The sequence below is a fragment of the Capra hircus genome, chromosome 15 (assembly GCF_001704415.2).
Source record: "Capra hircus breed San Clemente chromosome 15, ASM170441v1, whole genome shotgun sequence".
Classification (NCBI taxonomy): Eukaryota; Metazoa; Chordata; class Mammalia; order Artiodactyla; family Bovidae; genus Capra; species Capra hircus.
Window position 1 is genome coordinate 34,278,407 of NC_030822.1, and position 14,453 is coordinate 34,292,859.

The 14,453-nt window shown below is 39.4% G+C and overlaps 2 protein-coding genes across 2 annotated transcripts; both read left to right on the top strand.

Moving 5' to 3' along the window:
• On the top strand, positions 765–1,751 carry LOC102181521 (olfactory receptor 51M1-like). Its single transcript, XM_013969702.2, has one exon. It carries the CDS (start codon positions 765–767, stop codon positions 1,749–1,751), a length of 987 nt encoding a protein of 328 aa, XP_013825156.2.
• LOC102173953 (olfactory receptor 51M1-like) lies at positions 11,576–12,538 on the top strand. Its single transcript, XM_005689810.2, has one exon. It carries the CDS (start codon positions 11,576–11,578, stop codon positions 12,536–12,538), a length of 963 nt encoding a protein of 320 aa, XP_005689867.2.

The following is a 14,453-nucleotide window of genomic DNA, read 5'->3' on the forward strand; positions in this document are numbered from 1 at the left end:
TGAATGATTAATACCTTTTGAAACTTCATACAAGACCACAGTCTCCTGTTCATTTGCTTTCTAGATGGCTTTTATGTTCCTCCTTCACTTTTAGTGGAGGTTTTTCTTCTCCAACTCTAAATTTCAGTTTTGCCCAGGACTCAAAACTAGAAACTTCTCTCTATCCTCACTTCTTTGGTTTCCTCCTCTGTATATGAATACCTCCCAAATGTATATCTCTTCTCCAACTTAGTTCTACTACTGAGTTAGTGAAAATGAATACATGAAAAGCTTGTTGGTGGAACTGACTATAAGTTAAATTTTAACATGTTTTTAAAATAACTATGAAATTCCTAGATGCAGAATCTTAGCCTACTGTAAGATCTATGAGTCTTCAAACCAAAAGAAGAGAATTATAGCCATTTGATATTTGTGAACATAAAGATCTTAAGTAAAGTCCTGAGGATGATGTTGTTTGAGGAAGAAACGATACAGCATGGACCGAAAATTGTTGAGGTTGAGGATGATCATATTTCAGGGATCATCAGTTAAAAGAGGCCAGCCAAGAAGATTGAGTAGAAATAAAAATACAGAGAAAAACTGATGAAGGTGTGGTACTTTCAAAGGAAGTTTCAATCAGGTAGTTGGATGATGGAAACAGTCGTGAAGTAGAAGATGCCAAAGCTGATGATGGTGATGATTCTGCTTATAATGGTGTGCATGTTTATGAAACTGAAGAATTAATAACCAGAACTTCCATTTATTCTCAGCTCAGCCCCTGAAGAATGACAGCCCAGTATCCCCTCCATCCTCACATCGTGCTCCTGTCCAACCTCACGCAGCTCAGCCCCTTGCTCTACCTCACTGGCTTTCCCGGATTGGAAACTGTCGAGCACTGGATCTTCATCTTCTTTTTCCTGATGTACCTCGTGGCCATCTCGGGCAACTGCTTCATCCTGATCATTGTTAAGACCAACCCTCGCTTGCACACACCCATGTACTATCTACTCTCCTTTCTGGCCTTCACTGACTTGGGCCTGTCAGTGTCCACCTTGCCCACTACTATGGGAATCTTTTGGTTCAAGTCCCATGGCATCTACTTTGGAGCCTGCCAAGTCCAGATGTTCTGCATCCACTCCTTTTCCTTCATGGAGTCCTCAGTGCTCCTTGTCATGTCCTTTGATCGGTTTGTGGCCATCTGTTATCCCCTGAGGTACTCAGTCATTATCACTGGCCAGCGAGTACTCAGGGCAGGCCTGGTTGTCATCCTGCGGGGACCTATAGCCACTGTACCCATTGTTTCTCTCCTGAAGACTTTCCCTTACTGTGGGTCTAGAGTCCTCTCCCACTCTTTCTGTCTGCACCAGGAGGTGATACACTTGGCCTGCACAGACACCACCTTCAACAACCTGTACGGGCTGATACTGGTGATGTTCACTGTGGTGCTGGACCTGGTGCTCATTGCACTGTCCTACGGGGTCATCCTGCACACAGTGGCAAGACTAGCCTCCAAAGAGGAACGGCTCCGAGCCTTCCAAACATGCACCTCACACCTCTGTGCTGTGCTGGTATTCTTTGTGCCCATGGTGGGACTGTCCCTGATACATCGCTTTGGGAAACATGCCCCACTTGCTGTCCACCTTTTTATGGCCAATGTCTACCTCTTTGTGCCTCCCATGCTTAATCCAATCATATACAGTATTAAAACCAAGGAGATCCGCCATGCCATCAGCAAGCTCCTGGGTCTTAGAAAGGCCAGTGCTGAGTCATGAGCCTAAAAATTCCACTGGGTACCCTGAAGAAGGTCCCAAATCAGACCAAAGATCTACAGCATTTAGTACCAATTATGTTTCCCAAGATTTTTACTCACTTCCCTAAATAAAGTATGGATGAATTTCTCTCTTGAATTATGAGTTAGCAATGCTGACTTTCTCTTGCTTAAATTATAATGGTATTCTATGTATATATAAGACCTAGATGTTTTGGCAACATCAAAAAATGCCTCCAAGGAAGACCTTTTGAGCCTGGTGTAAAAACTAAAACTAAAGAAAACTGAATAAAAACTTAAAAGGAGCAATAAATTAAAAAGCAACCAGAACAGAAACTAGTAAAGCACAGATACATGTCAGTTGTTTGAATACACTTGAGTAACATACCTCCTTCCATGGTTCCTTGGGACTGTTTCCTTCTTCTCTCCCTGGGCAGCATATTACCCTTCAGTTCCTATTCTGGATAAGCATATCCTTTGCCCTCTGGAATAATACTGGAAGAATCAGAACTCCTGCACTCTTTCCTAATGGCTCATTCAGGTTGAACTCCTCTAAATATTTCTCATGATGTGCTCCCTCTGGCTTTGTTCATCTAATAGACACCCTGGATCCCACCCCTGACTCTTCTCATCTCTGATTTTATCTTTCCTATGGATTTGCTGACAGCAACTGAAGACAGTCTTTGCTTCTGGGCATTCTAGTTGTGAGATCTTGTTTAATGACCTGAAATGCAATAAAGCTCCAATGAAGGAAATTATCACAGACAAGTCTAAGTCATAATTCCACTGTTCAAGAGGTTGTGAAGCTATAATTGGCAGAGAAGATTGCTCCTACTGTGACTAAACAAAATTCATGTTGGAGTCAGCGCTGAAGTTGCTTTCTCATGGACAGTTTCATGACAGGTTCTCTCTAAAACTAAAGCAGATTTTCCATCTATCTTCTTCTTCAGAATCCTGCATTTCCAGTTGTAACATTTGTTTCATAGTAATGGACTGTTCTGTGTCTTAGTTCAGTTTCTTTCTTGGTCCTTCACACTGGATTCCTAAATTAAGCTCTTTAGAAGGATTATTCATGCCTTGTTTATCAGTAAATCTCCATAAATGCAACAATTGTCTCAGATACTCAAGGAATAATTATTAAAATGCATTCCTCAATATATTAATATACGCATAAAGTAAGATTCAGGGCTTCCCTGGTGGCTCAGGTGGTAAAGAATCTTCCTGCATTGTGGAAGACTCGGGTTCGATCCCTGGGTTGGGAAGATCCCCTGGAGAAGGGAAAGGCTACCCACTCCAGTATTCTCGACTGGAGAATTCCACGAACAGAGGAGCCTGATGGGGGGTCCATGGGGTCGCAATGAGTCTGACACAACTGAGTGACTAACACACTCAGAGAGAGATTCAAAGCCAAGAAAGAGAATGTCTCTTATTTTCCAAGGAAATTTCCCATCTTCACATCCAGAAATCCTAGGAAACTCTTTCATGGCATCCATACAAGAGGTTCCCCATCTTTTTCCTAGTTGTGCTATGTTTGGGCTCATGGTCCTTGAAGCCCCCTCTGCCACAGATCAAAATTACAATGAACAGGAAGTCCTCCCAAGAGTTGCTCTTCACAGGTTTGGAGCATGAAACACCTTGTAAAACTGTGATTTACTACTTCTCCTGCCTGATCTAGCATCCAACAGAAAACTTGTTGACTCAGTTTAATCAACTCAGCAATTCTCTCTTTCTTACCATGAACTTAGGAATTTAGATGTTCCCAGGCTCTACACAAGGCAACTTTCCTTGCCTCTATGTTGTAGCCTCCCCCTCTCTCTTTCCTTAGCTGATACACTCTGAGAGAATTTCTTAAAGTGGTATACAAATGGTTGATATTTGATTCTGATTCAAATTTTGTGTGTATGTGTTTGTTTGTTTGTTTTTCTGTATGTCTGATCAAAATAAGAGGAGACATGCTGGTAGCAGATAGTGTTGGTGGTGATTTAAAATAGAAACTAGTCTATATATTTAGAATATGTGTAAGGAAATGGCAACCCACTCCACTACTCTTGCCTAGAAAATTCCATGGATGAAGGAGCCTGGCGGGCTATAGTCCATGGAATCACAAAGAGTCGGACACGACTGAGCGATTTCACGATTTCACATGAAGATGTAGAGAATAGGGGTGAAAATAACCTCTTTGTACAGTCCTGGAGTCATCATAGCCCTGTGCCAACTCGTTTTCTTGCTCAGACAACAAAGAGTGACCTGAGTGCCATAAAATAAACAAATAACCCTGGTAGAGTTAGACACATCAGACACCACTGTAACATACTGTACTTCCCAGTGCTCCCAGTTCATATTATGGTCCTGGTTATTTTAGTTTCTGGTTGTCCAGGATCTAGGCATCTTTTGGCGTCCATATTTCTTGAATCTGGATGGAAGACAACACTTTTTCCAGATATGGTATCTGATAAATAGTTTTTCAAATAATAAACTAAAAGTCTTCCCTTGTAGCTCAGGTAAAGAATCTGCCTGCAATGCAGGACACCCAGGTTTGATCCCTGGTTCTGAAAGATACCCTGGAGAAGGAAATGACAACCCACTCCAGTATTCTTGTCTGGGAAATCCCACGGACAGAGGAGCCTGGTGGACTATAATCCATGGTGTCACAAAGAGCTGGACATAACTGAGTGACTAAACAACAAAACTAAAAAGTTGAAAAATAGACAAAAATATAAGATATTTAAGAATAAATTTAACAAAAGATGAACAAGTTTTCTGTGACTATGTCACTGAAACAAAATATACAGGCATAAGTAAGTAGAGAGAAATATTTTCTTAATGATTAAGAAGATTAATTATTTTATTTAATGTGTCAATTTATTCAAAATTAACCTGCAAATCAATCTACTTCTAAGAGAAATTCCAACTGATCATCCTGTAGAACTTGATAGGTGATCCTGAAATTCATAAGACTGTGAAAATAGCCAAAGATAACCACAACAATTTAAAAATAAACTGTGAATGAGAGCAACCCCTAACAGACTCAGAGAGTTTTTGCAAAGCTATAGCATGTTGTAGTGTAGTGCTTGTGTGGAATTAAGTACATAACAGAATAAGAAGTGAATCACCAGTCTAGGTTCAATGCAAGAATCAGGATGCTTGGGGCTGGTGCACTGGGATGACCCAGAGGGATGGTATGGGGAGGAAGGTGGGAGAAGGGTTCAGGATTGGGAACATGTGTACACCGGTGGCGGATTCATGTTGATGTATAGCAAAACAAATACAATATTGTAAAGTTAAAAAAATAATAATAAAATAAAATATAAAAAAAGAAAATAATAAAAAGGCACAGACTCATAATAATATTTAAAAGAAGTAATATTGAAATAGTTGAAAAAGATTGGCTTATTCAAGAAATAGTGCTAACCTAATTGGTTATCCATATGGAAAATAAAGGTATTCCCTTGTGGCTCAGCTGGTAAAGAATCCGCCTGCAATGTGGAAGACTTGAGTTCGATCCCTGGGTTGGGAAGATCCTCTGGAGAAAGGAAAGGCTACCCACTCTAGTATTCTGGCCTGGAGTCCATGGAATCACAAAGAGTCAAACACAGCTGAGTGACTTTCACTTTTATTTTTTAGTGGAAAATAAAATTTTATCATTATTGTTGAGTACAAAAAAAAAAAAACCACATTCAATTAAAGACATGAATGTTGAAAAGAAAACCTGAAAATGTGTAAAGGAAATACCACAAAGAATGAAGAGACACATGGACAAATAGGTAGATAGATAGAGAGACAGATAAATAGGTAGTTATACTACTGTAAGACAGAAGATACCAAAAAAACAGAGACAATGATAGCCACAGACTAAAAGATGACATTTATAATATATATCTATGAGTAACTGTGATTTAATATCCAGAACTTCTAGAGTGTCTGTTAAGTTAGTAAAAATTAAAAAAAAAAAAAGAAAGAAAATCCAAATGAGATTGAACAATGCTGAAATGAGGAAAATAATGTGCCAACAGAGATATGAAAACCCTTTTATCTTCACTATAAAAATTGAAAACAAAATAAATAACAAACAGATACCATATTTTACCAATAAAAATAGCAAAAATGGTAAAAGCCTGATAATACCAAATATTGGTGCAGTTGTGAAGTAATGATTCATAATTTATGGTCAGTGTAGATTAGTGTAATATATGCAGATCTATTTGAGAATATCTATGAGAGATGAAAGATGCACCTGCTTTATGATACAGCTACTGACTTTTATCTAAATGTTCTTACCTCTTGTGCAAGGAAATATGTACAAGAATGTTACTGCTGCTCCATTTTTAAACAATGAAAATAACCTAACTGTCCATCAATAAAAGAAAAAACAGGTGAAAGTAAATAGACTAATAAATTAATATATACTAATATACACTATTAAAACCAATGACTTTAGCAAAATGATAAACATGAATAAATCATAATGCAAATATATATTTACATTATAACTTTTATAGAGTATTTTAAGTAGGCAATGCCATGTCTCTGATGTGTTTGTGTGTGTATAAGATATTAAAAACCATGTTGAAAATGATAAATAGGAACTCTGGAAAGCTCCTCTTGGGGAAAAAAGGAAGCAAACTGAAGTGAAAAATGTTGCATGAATGGTGTCAATTCTGTCTGGAAAAAAATCTGAGGCAAATAGGCAAAATGTTAAAACATTAACATTTAGTCAAGTGATCATTATATCATCCTCTTTATTTTACAACTGAAGCCTTTTCTTCTGGAAAAAATAAAAGTTCAAAGTGAAATTAAAAAAAAAACAGATTTTAAAACTGGATATGAAAGCATTTGTGTTTGTGTGCTATCTTGCGTGTCAGGTGGTGAGGGTGGGAAGGAATGTTTGAATCTCAGAGCCCAGAGACAGGTTCCACTCAACTTTATTTGAAACTCACAGGGTAGAACACAATTTTGAATAGCAACTCTGAGATTCAGAATGCTCTTTACCATATTGAGTGGAAATTTACTGTATAAATCCTATGGTATAATGAAGTATAAATAAAATAGGATTCAGATTGAGATGAGAGTTGGAGTACCATTTCTGCCACTTACTAGCAAATAGGCCACTAACATCTAAATTTCCTTATTTTCAAAATTAGGAAATCTATATAGATAATAACATATTTGAAAAGGTTTACCTTACTGGAATTTAAAATGCAAATATATTAACATCTTGTTAATAATCAAATATTGAAAAAATAGTTAATAATCAAGATCTGTGCTGACCAGTATGTCGTGAAAGAGGGATTTTCATACACTGATGTGAAAGCATAATCTGATTTGTTTTCTGTAGAGAGCAAAATACATCAAAAGACTTAAAAATATTCATACACTGTGTCTCAGAAATACCACACTTGGAATTCTATTTTAATCAAGTAATTGTAAATGGAAAATAAAGGTTTTAGGATGCAAGCTCTTTATGGACAAATATTTGTTATCCTGTTTTGTCACAGAGTTAACTTCAATATCTACCTTAAGGCTCAATAAATATTGTTGAAATAACAGATATATTAATATTACAAGTTAGTTGTATTATTATTCATAATAATAAAAAACTATAAGCATTCCAGATATCTAGGAAGAATATTATATAGATTTTAGCATTTTCATTTGATAAATTATTGTTGCTTTTAAAAATAATATTTAAATACTTAGAAAACCATTTTCAACACTAATATTAAGTGAAAAAATTAAAAATATCTATTTAAAAACACCTGCTGGATAAAAGCTTTAAAATACACCCGTAGAAAAACATATTATACATAACTTATTGTTGTGCATTTCTCCATCTTTGCATTACTTAAGTTTTCCAAAAAACACATTCAGTTTTGTAACCTAAAGAGGGTTTTCTGCAGCAGATGTCTGGCGCTAAAGCCTAGAGACTGAATCCTATAAATTTAGGGCTCTCCAGCCTCAGGTGAGCCCGTGCAAGGAACGAAGAATGAAGGCAAGGGAGAGGAGAGTCGTGACGACTCCTGCCCATGGGCCTCCAGCCCTGGGGACTCTTTGTTTGTCCTCAGCTTCTCCCAGGTGGAGCCCTAGTGTTCCACATGCACAGAAGTTGAGGAGGATAAATTCTTCCATGAGAGACCCAGCCTGATGCCCCTCAGTGACACTGGTGCCATCCTGCCTACCCTCATCCTTTTTCAGTACTGATGACCTGGCTTCTCTTTTTAAAAGTTAGCAGCTGCTGGTGAGTCTCCACTGCTGTTCTGTGCCAGGGTCTCAGGGGTGGGTATTAGCGGGTCATGGGAGAGGAAAGGGGGAAACTACAAGGAGCAGGGAATGTATAGATTTCCAAGAAAGCAATGATCCTGAAAGGAGGTAGTCTGAGTTCTGGCTCTTCTCCTAACACTTAAAAGACTTTAGACAGGTATATTCTCTATCTTGGACCTTGCTTAATTTTTCAAATGCAAAGTGAAGTCTTGGAATCCAGGCTCTCACAGCTCTTTCACTTCTGATATTCAGTGTGTTTGGACAGGCCCAGAGCCAGAGAGGGGATCAGGACTTGTTCCCCCTAGAGAAGTGGGGGTGACAGTCTGTACTATCATATTACTTGGATTGGAGAGAGGGCTGCCCCTCTCCTCCTGACCATGGTCTTCATGGCCAGGCCAGTTCCTTCCCGGCTCCTGTCTGGAATCAGCCTCCAAATGCCTTCAGGATGTCACAAGCCCTTTAGTCTCCACAGACTCCTCTCTGGTGAGCTGGCTGGTACATACAGCCTTCCCTTTTCCTCTTATCCATCAAATTGCCATTTATTTAACAACACACATATTAAGTGCATTTTATGTCGCAGATCAGTTAAAGCAGAGATGGTCCTGCCTCAGTCTTTGTGAATTGGTAGAGACACCCCCTGTGACTTCCCCAGCACTTGGGATCCACCCTTTCTCTTTCATAGCCCTCTGCTACCCCAGTCATAAGAGGTATGTTGACAGGAGTTTGACAACTGTGGGAAGGTTCTTCCTCGTTCAAAGGTGAGATGTCTGATCTACGTCCTTGTGATTAGGCATGGCTCCATCTACATCTTCTCCTACAAATAAGGAGCAGCAGTCTCCACCACTAATTTATTTTTTAAAATAGAATATATGGAGTTGATACATGAATATTTAGAACATACAGATGAGGTAGAGATCTAATTCTCACTTCATAGTGAATATCACTGTTTTCATGAATTTCCTCTTTAGGTCTCTCCTACATCTCTTTTGTTGTGAATATTTAAAATGGATTACTGTGAGCCATGACTATGTAATGACAAATGGACTTTGTGGGTGTCATAACATAGAGAACAATCTTTCACTTCTAGGGGAAACTCATTGGAACTTCCTTTCCAGGAAGAATAATCCCAGCCCTGTCATGGTCTGTATATAAAATTTTCATTTCCCCCAGATCTTCAGACTTATTTTAAAGTCTGTGAAAACAAGACCCAACCCCAAACTCTAGACACAGCTAATCAGGACAAGAGGTAAGCACTGGCTTAGTTTTTCACATAAAAACAAAGTGGTATCCCCTTGTGTTAGACACTGCAGTGGGCCCCAGTGGTCTGGTTGAATTTTTTTTTTAAGTGGATAAAAATCAGGTTATAAAAAGACACACATATATAGGGACTGTATTCTATGCTATGCTATACTAAGTTGCTTCATTTGTGTCCGACTCTTTGCAACCCCATATTCTGTAGCCTGCCAAGTTCCTCTGTCCATGGGTTTTCCCAGGTTAGAATACTGGAGTGGGTTGCCAATTACTTCTCCAGGGGATATTCCCATTCCAGGGCTGCGTCTGCATTGAACCTGTGTCTGCATTGACAGGCAGATTCTTCACCAATGAACCACCTGAAAAGCCCTTATAAACATATATATATATATATATATATATATATAATGTATAAGATGTATATCTACGCATTTACAACTTTAATGGTGCTATAGCAAAGGAACTATGTGCATACAGAGAGGGATTTGCTTAAAGCCTACATGTGAAAATGAAGAGACATTTGTCAGAGAAATGATATCTGTACTGTCTTAAAGGATCAGCAAATATTCACTGGTCAAAAAAACAAGGTGCTTTCTGTTAGGAAAGTAAAATATAAAGCAATATAAAGATTAGAAACAAAACAAAAAACACATATGGGGAATTGTAAAAAAAAAAAAAAAAGACAACATAGGCTTGTTAACTGTGGGAGATAAAAGATAAATTTGGAAAGATGCCAAAGGAAGAAAGGACTGGGCAATGATGGAATATTATTAACACATCCTATTAGGACTGCTCACTTTGAAATTAGATAATGTAGTGATTAAGAACACACTTAAAAGCACTGACTGGTTCCACTTTGAACTTATAAAACTCAGATATTCTTTTGTCACTGCCTGGAATCCTACTATATTGCTCTTGTACACCTATTTTCTCTCTTCCTATTTTTTTCCTCTTTATCTTATGAAGATATGAATATACTTTTCCTCCCTAAGAACTGCTTTACTGATACTGTGCAGCTGTCCACTCAAGTGGTCCTGTGGAAAATAATTGAGAACTGCGATTGTTCAGGATCAGAAGCTGACATGCTCACAGCAGAGGGAAGTAGCAATATTGACAAGGTCATAGTCCTTCTGGAGTAGGCAGGGATGATTTTATTCCCAAGTATTCTTGCCTGGAAAAATCCTATGGACAGAGGAGCCTGGCGGGCTCCAGTCTATAGGGTCACAAGAGTCAGACATGACTTAGTGACTAAACCACCATCACCACTCTGAAACTGTTCTTCTCAAGGTCAGCTGTAACTTCCACCTTGCTCAATCCTTTAGTCAGTTCTCAGTCCTTATAACCCTGACCCTTTGGCAACATCATATATAATTAATCCTTCTTAAAATGGATACAAGATCACATTGTTCTGATTTTATTCTGACTGGCATTTTCCCCACAGTCTCTTTCAGTGCAGTCTTTTCTTCTCCAACTCTAAATATCAGATGTGTACAGTCAATACTGGAAACCTCCCTACACTGTATCCTGCCTATATACTAATACCTCTCAAACATGTATCTCTTCTTCAACTTATTTCTGAAGTCCACATTTCTATTACCCACATTTCTCATTTCTACTAATGAGTCAATGAAAATGAATAGATGAAAACCCTGTTGGGGGATGTGACTATAATTAAAATTTTCAGCATGCTTTTGAAATAACAGTGAAATACCTAGATGCAGATGCTCAGCCTACTGCTGGACATATAAAATAAGAGGAGAATTATAGTTTTGTATTTGACATTCATCAGCTTAAGTATGGTAAATAATTATGGGAATGATGTTGTATGAGAAGGAATAATAGAGTAAGGCCAGAAAATTTTCAAGGATAAAAGCAGCTATATTTCAGCATTGTACTCATTGGAAAAGACTCTGATGCTGGGAGGAATTGGGGACAGAAGGAAAAGGGGACTACAGAGGATGAGATGGCTGGATGGACGTGAGTTTGAGTGAACTCCGGGAGTTGGTGATGGACAGGGAGGCCTGGCGTGCTGCAATTCATGGGGTCGCAAAGAGTCAGACACAACTGAGTGACTGAAATGAACTGAACTGAAATAAAGAGAAGTCAGGAAAGAAGACTAAGAAATATAAATGTAGAGAAAATCTGCTATATTCAAAGAAAGTTTTAATCAGATAGTTTGGTATTATAAGTGATAACAATGAAATAGAGGATATCAAAGCTGATGATGGTGATGATTCTGCTTATAATGGTGTGCATGTTTATGAAACTGAAGAATTAATAACCAGAACTTCCATTTATTCTCAGCTCAGCCCCTGAAGAATGACAGCCCAGTATCCCCTCCATTCTCACATCGTGCTCCTGTCCAACCTCACGCAGCTCAGCCCCTTGCTCTATCTCACTGGCTTTCCCGGATTGGAAACCGTCGAGCACTGGATCTTCATCTTCTTTTTCCTGATGTACCTCGTGGCCATCTCGGGCAACTGCTTCATCCTGATCATTGTTAAGACCAACCCTCGCTTGCACACACCCATGTACTATCTACTCTCCTTTCTGGCCTTCACTGACTTGGGCCTGTCAGTGTCCACCTTGCCCACTACTATGGGAATCTTTTGGTTCAAGTCCCATGGCATCTACTTTGGAGCCTGCCAAATCCAGATGTTCTGTATCCACTCCTTTTCCTTCATGGAGTCCTCAGTGCTCCTTGTCATGTCCTTTGATCGCTTTGTGGCCATCTGTTATCCCCTGAGGTACTCAGTCATTATCACTGGCCAAAGAGTGGTCAGGGTAGGCCTCATTGTCATTTTGCGGGGCCCCGTGGCCCTCATTCCCATTGTTTCTCTCCTGAAGACTTTCCCTTACTGTGGGTCTAGAGTCCTCTCCCACTCTTTCTGCCTGCACCAGGAGGTGATACACTTGGCCTGCACAGACACCACCTTCAACAACCTGTACGGGCTATCATTGGTGGTCTTTACTGTGATGCTAGATCTGGTGCTCATTGCACTGTCCTACGGGGTCATCCTGCACACAGTGGCAAGAATGACCTCCAAAGAGGAGCGGCTCCGAGCCTTCCAAACGTGCACCTCACACCTCTGTGCTGTGCTGGTATTCTTTGTGCCCATGATGGGGCTGTCCTTGGTTCACCGCTTTGGGAAGAATGCTCCACCTGCTGTCCACCTTCTGATGGCCAATGTCTACCTCTTTGTGCCACCCATGCTTAATCCAATCATATACAGTATTAAGACCAAGGAGATTCGCCGTGTCATCAGCAAGCTCCTAGGTTAAAAATTCCACTGAGTGCCCAGAAGAAAGTCCCAAATCAGGCCAAAGATTGAAAGTATTTAGTACCTATTATTACCAAAATCACTACAGATGGTGATTGCAGCCATGAAATTAAAAGACACTTACTCCTTGGAAGAAAAGTGATGACCAACCTAGATAGTATATTCAAAAGAAGAGACATTATTTTGCCGACTAAGGTCCGTCTAGTCAGGCTATGGTTTTTCCTGTGGTCATGTATGGATGTGAGCTTTGGACTGTGAAGAAGGCTGAGTGCCAAAGAACTGATGCTTTTGAACTGTGGTGTTGGAGAAGACTCCTGAGAGTCCCTTGGACTGCAAGGAGATCCAACCAGTCCATTCTGAAGGAGATCAGCCCTGGGGTTTCTTTGGAAGGGATGATGCTAAAGCTGAAACTCCAGTACTTTGGCCACCTCATGCGAAGAGTTGACTCATTGGAAAAGACTCTGATGCTGGGAGGGATTGGGGGCAGGAGGAGAAGGGGATGACAGAGGATGAGATGGCTGGATGGCATCACCAGCTTGATGGACATGAGTCTGAGTGAACTCCAGGAGTTGGTGATGGACAGGCAGGCCTGGCGTGCTGCAATTCATGGGGTCACAAAGAGTCGGACACGACTGAGTGACTGAACTGAACTGAACTGATTACACCCTTTGTTTCCCCAGGCTTTTTTCCACTGCCCTAAATAAAATATGGGTGAATTTCTTCCTTGGGTTATGAGTTGGTGATGCTGACCTTCTCTTGCTTGAATTATAATGCCTTCTTCTCTATATAAGACTTAGATATTTCGGTAACAGCAAAAACTGCCCAGAGGAAGGTTGCTATCAAAGTGTAAAAACTAAAGTGAAACCAAGCAAATACTGAAGAAGAGTAATCAACAAAGAAGCACATAGAACAGAACTTATGAGAGAACAGGTAAATGTCAGTTGTTTAAATTCACTTCACAAAATGTACCTTCTTCCACAGCTCCTTGGGACTGCCTCCTTTCTCGGCTGGCCAATCCTTCTCTTATATTCCTATCCTACATAACCCATATCCTTTGGACTCTTGAGTCACATTGGAAGAATCAGAACTCCTGCACTCTTTTCTAATTTAATTTCTCCAAATGTTTCTGATGATGTACTTTCTTCTAGCCTTATTCATCTAGTAGACACCCTGAACCCCACCCCTGGCTCTTATCATTTCTGATTTTATCTTTCATATGGATTTACTGACATTGACTGAAGTCAATGTTTGTTTCTGGGTATTCTAATCGTGAGATCTCCACAATGACCTGAAATGCAACAAAGCTCTAATAAAGGAAACTACCACAAGTACATCTAAAGTCATGCACCTGTTGCTTATGATATTGTGAACCTAAAAATGGCAGAGATTTCCCCTACTGTTGACTAAACAAAATTCACGTTGGAGTCTCAGCATTGAGGTTGCTTCCTAATGGACATTTTTCAGGGCAGACCTTCTGCACAAACAGATTCCACTCTGAACTTCAATTGAAATCCACACTGTAGGCCACACTATTTGAAGAGCAGCTCTAAGACTCAGAATGTTCTTCTCCAGATTGAGTGGAACTTAACTGTCTATGGATCCCATTAGTAGAATGAGGTCTAAAGAATAGAATTCAGATTTAGAGTTGGAGTTCAATTTCCGTCAGTTACTAGCAAATAGGCCACTAACGCTGAAGTTTTCTTATTTTTGAACTTAGGAAATATGTATACAAAATAACATTTTAAAATTTCTACTTTGCTGAAATTTAAAATGCAAATTAACATATTTACATCATGCTAATAAGTAAGTATTGAAGAAAACAGTTAATAATGAAGGTCTGTGCTGACAAATATATGGTAAAAGAAGGATTTTCATACACTGGTGTGAAAACATAATATGATTTGGCTTCCCTGGTG

Excerpts from the sequence above, each read along its gene's own strand:
- LOC102181521 (XM_013969702.2), top strand. The coding sequence starts at position 765 with ATGACAGCCCAGTATCCCCTCCATCCTCACATCGTGCTCCTGTCCAAC.
- LOC102173953 (XM_005689810.2), top strand. The coding sequence starts at position 11,576 with ATGACAGCCCAGTATCCCCTCCATTCTCACATCGTGCTCCTGTCCAAC.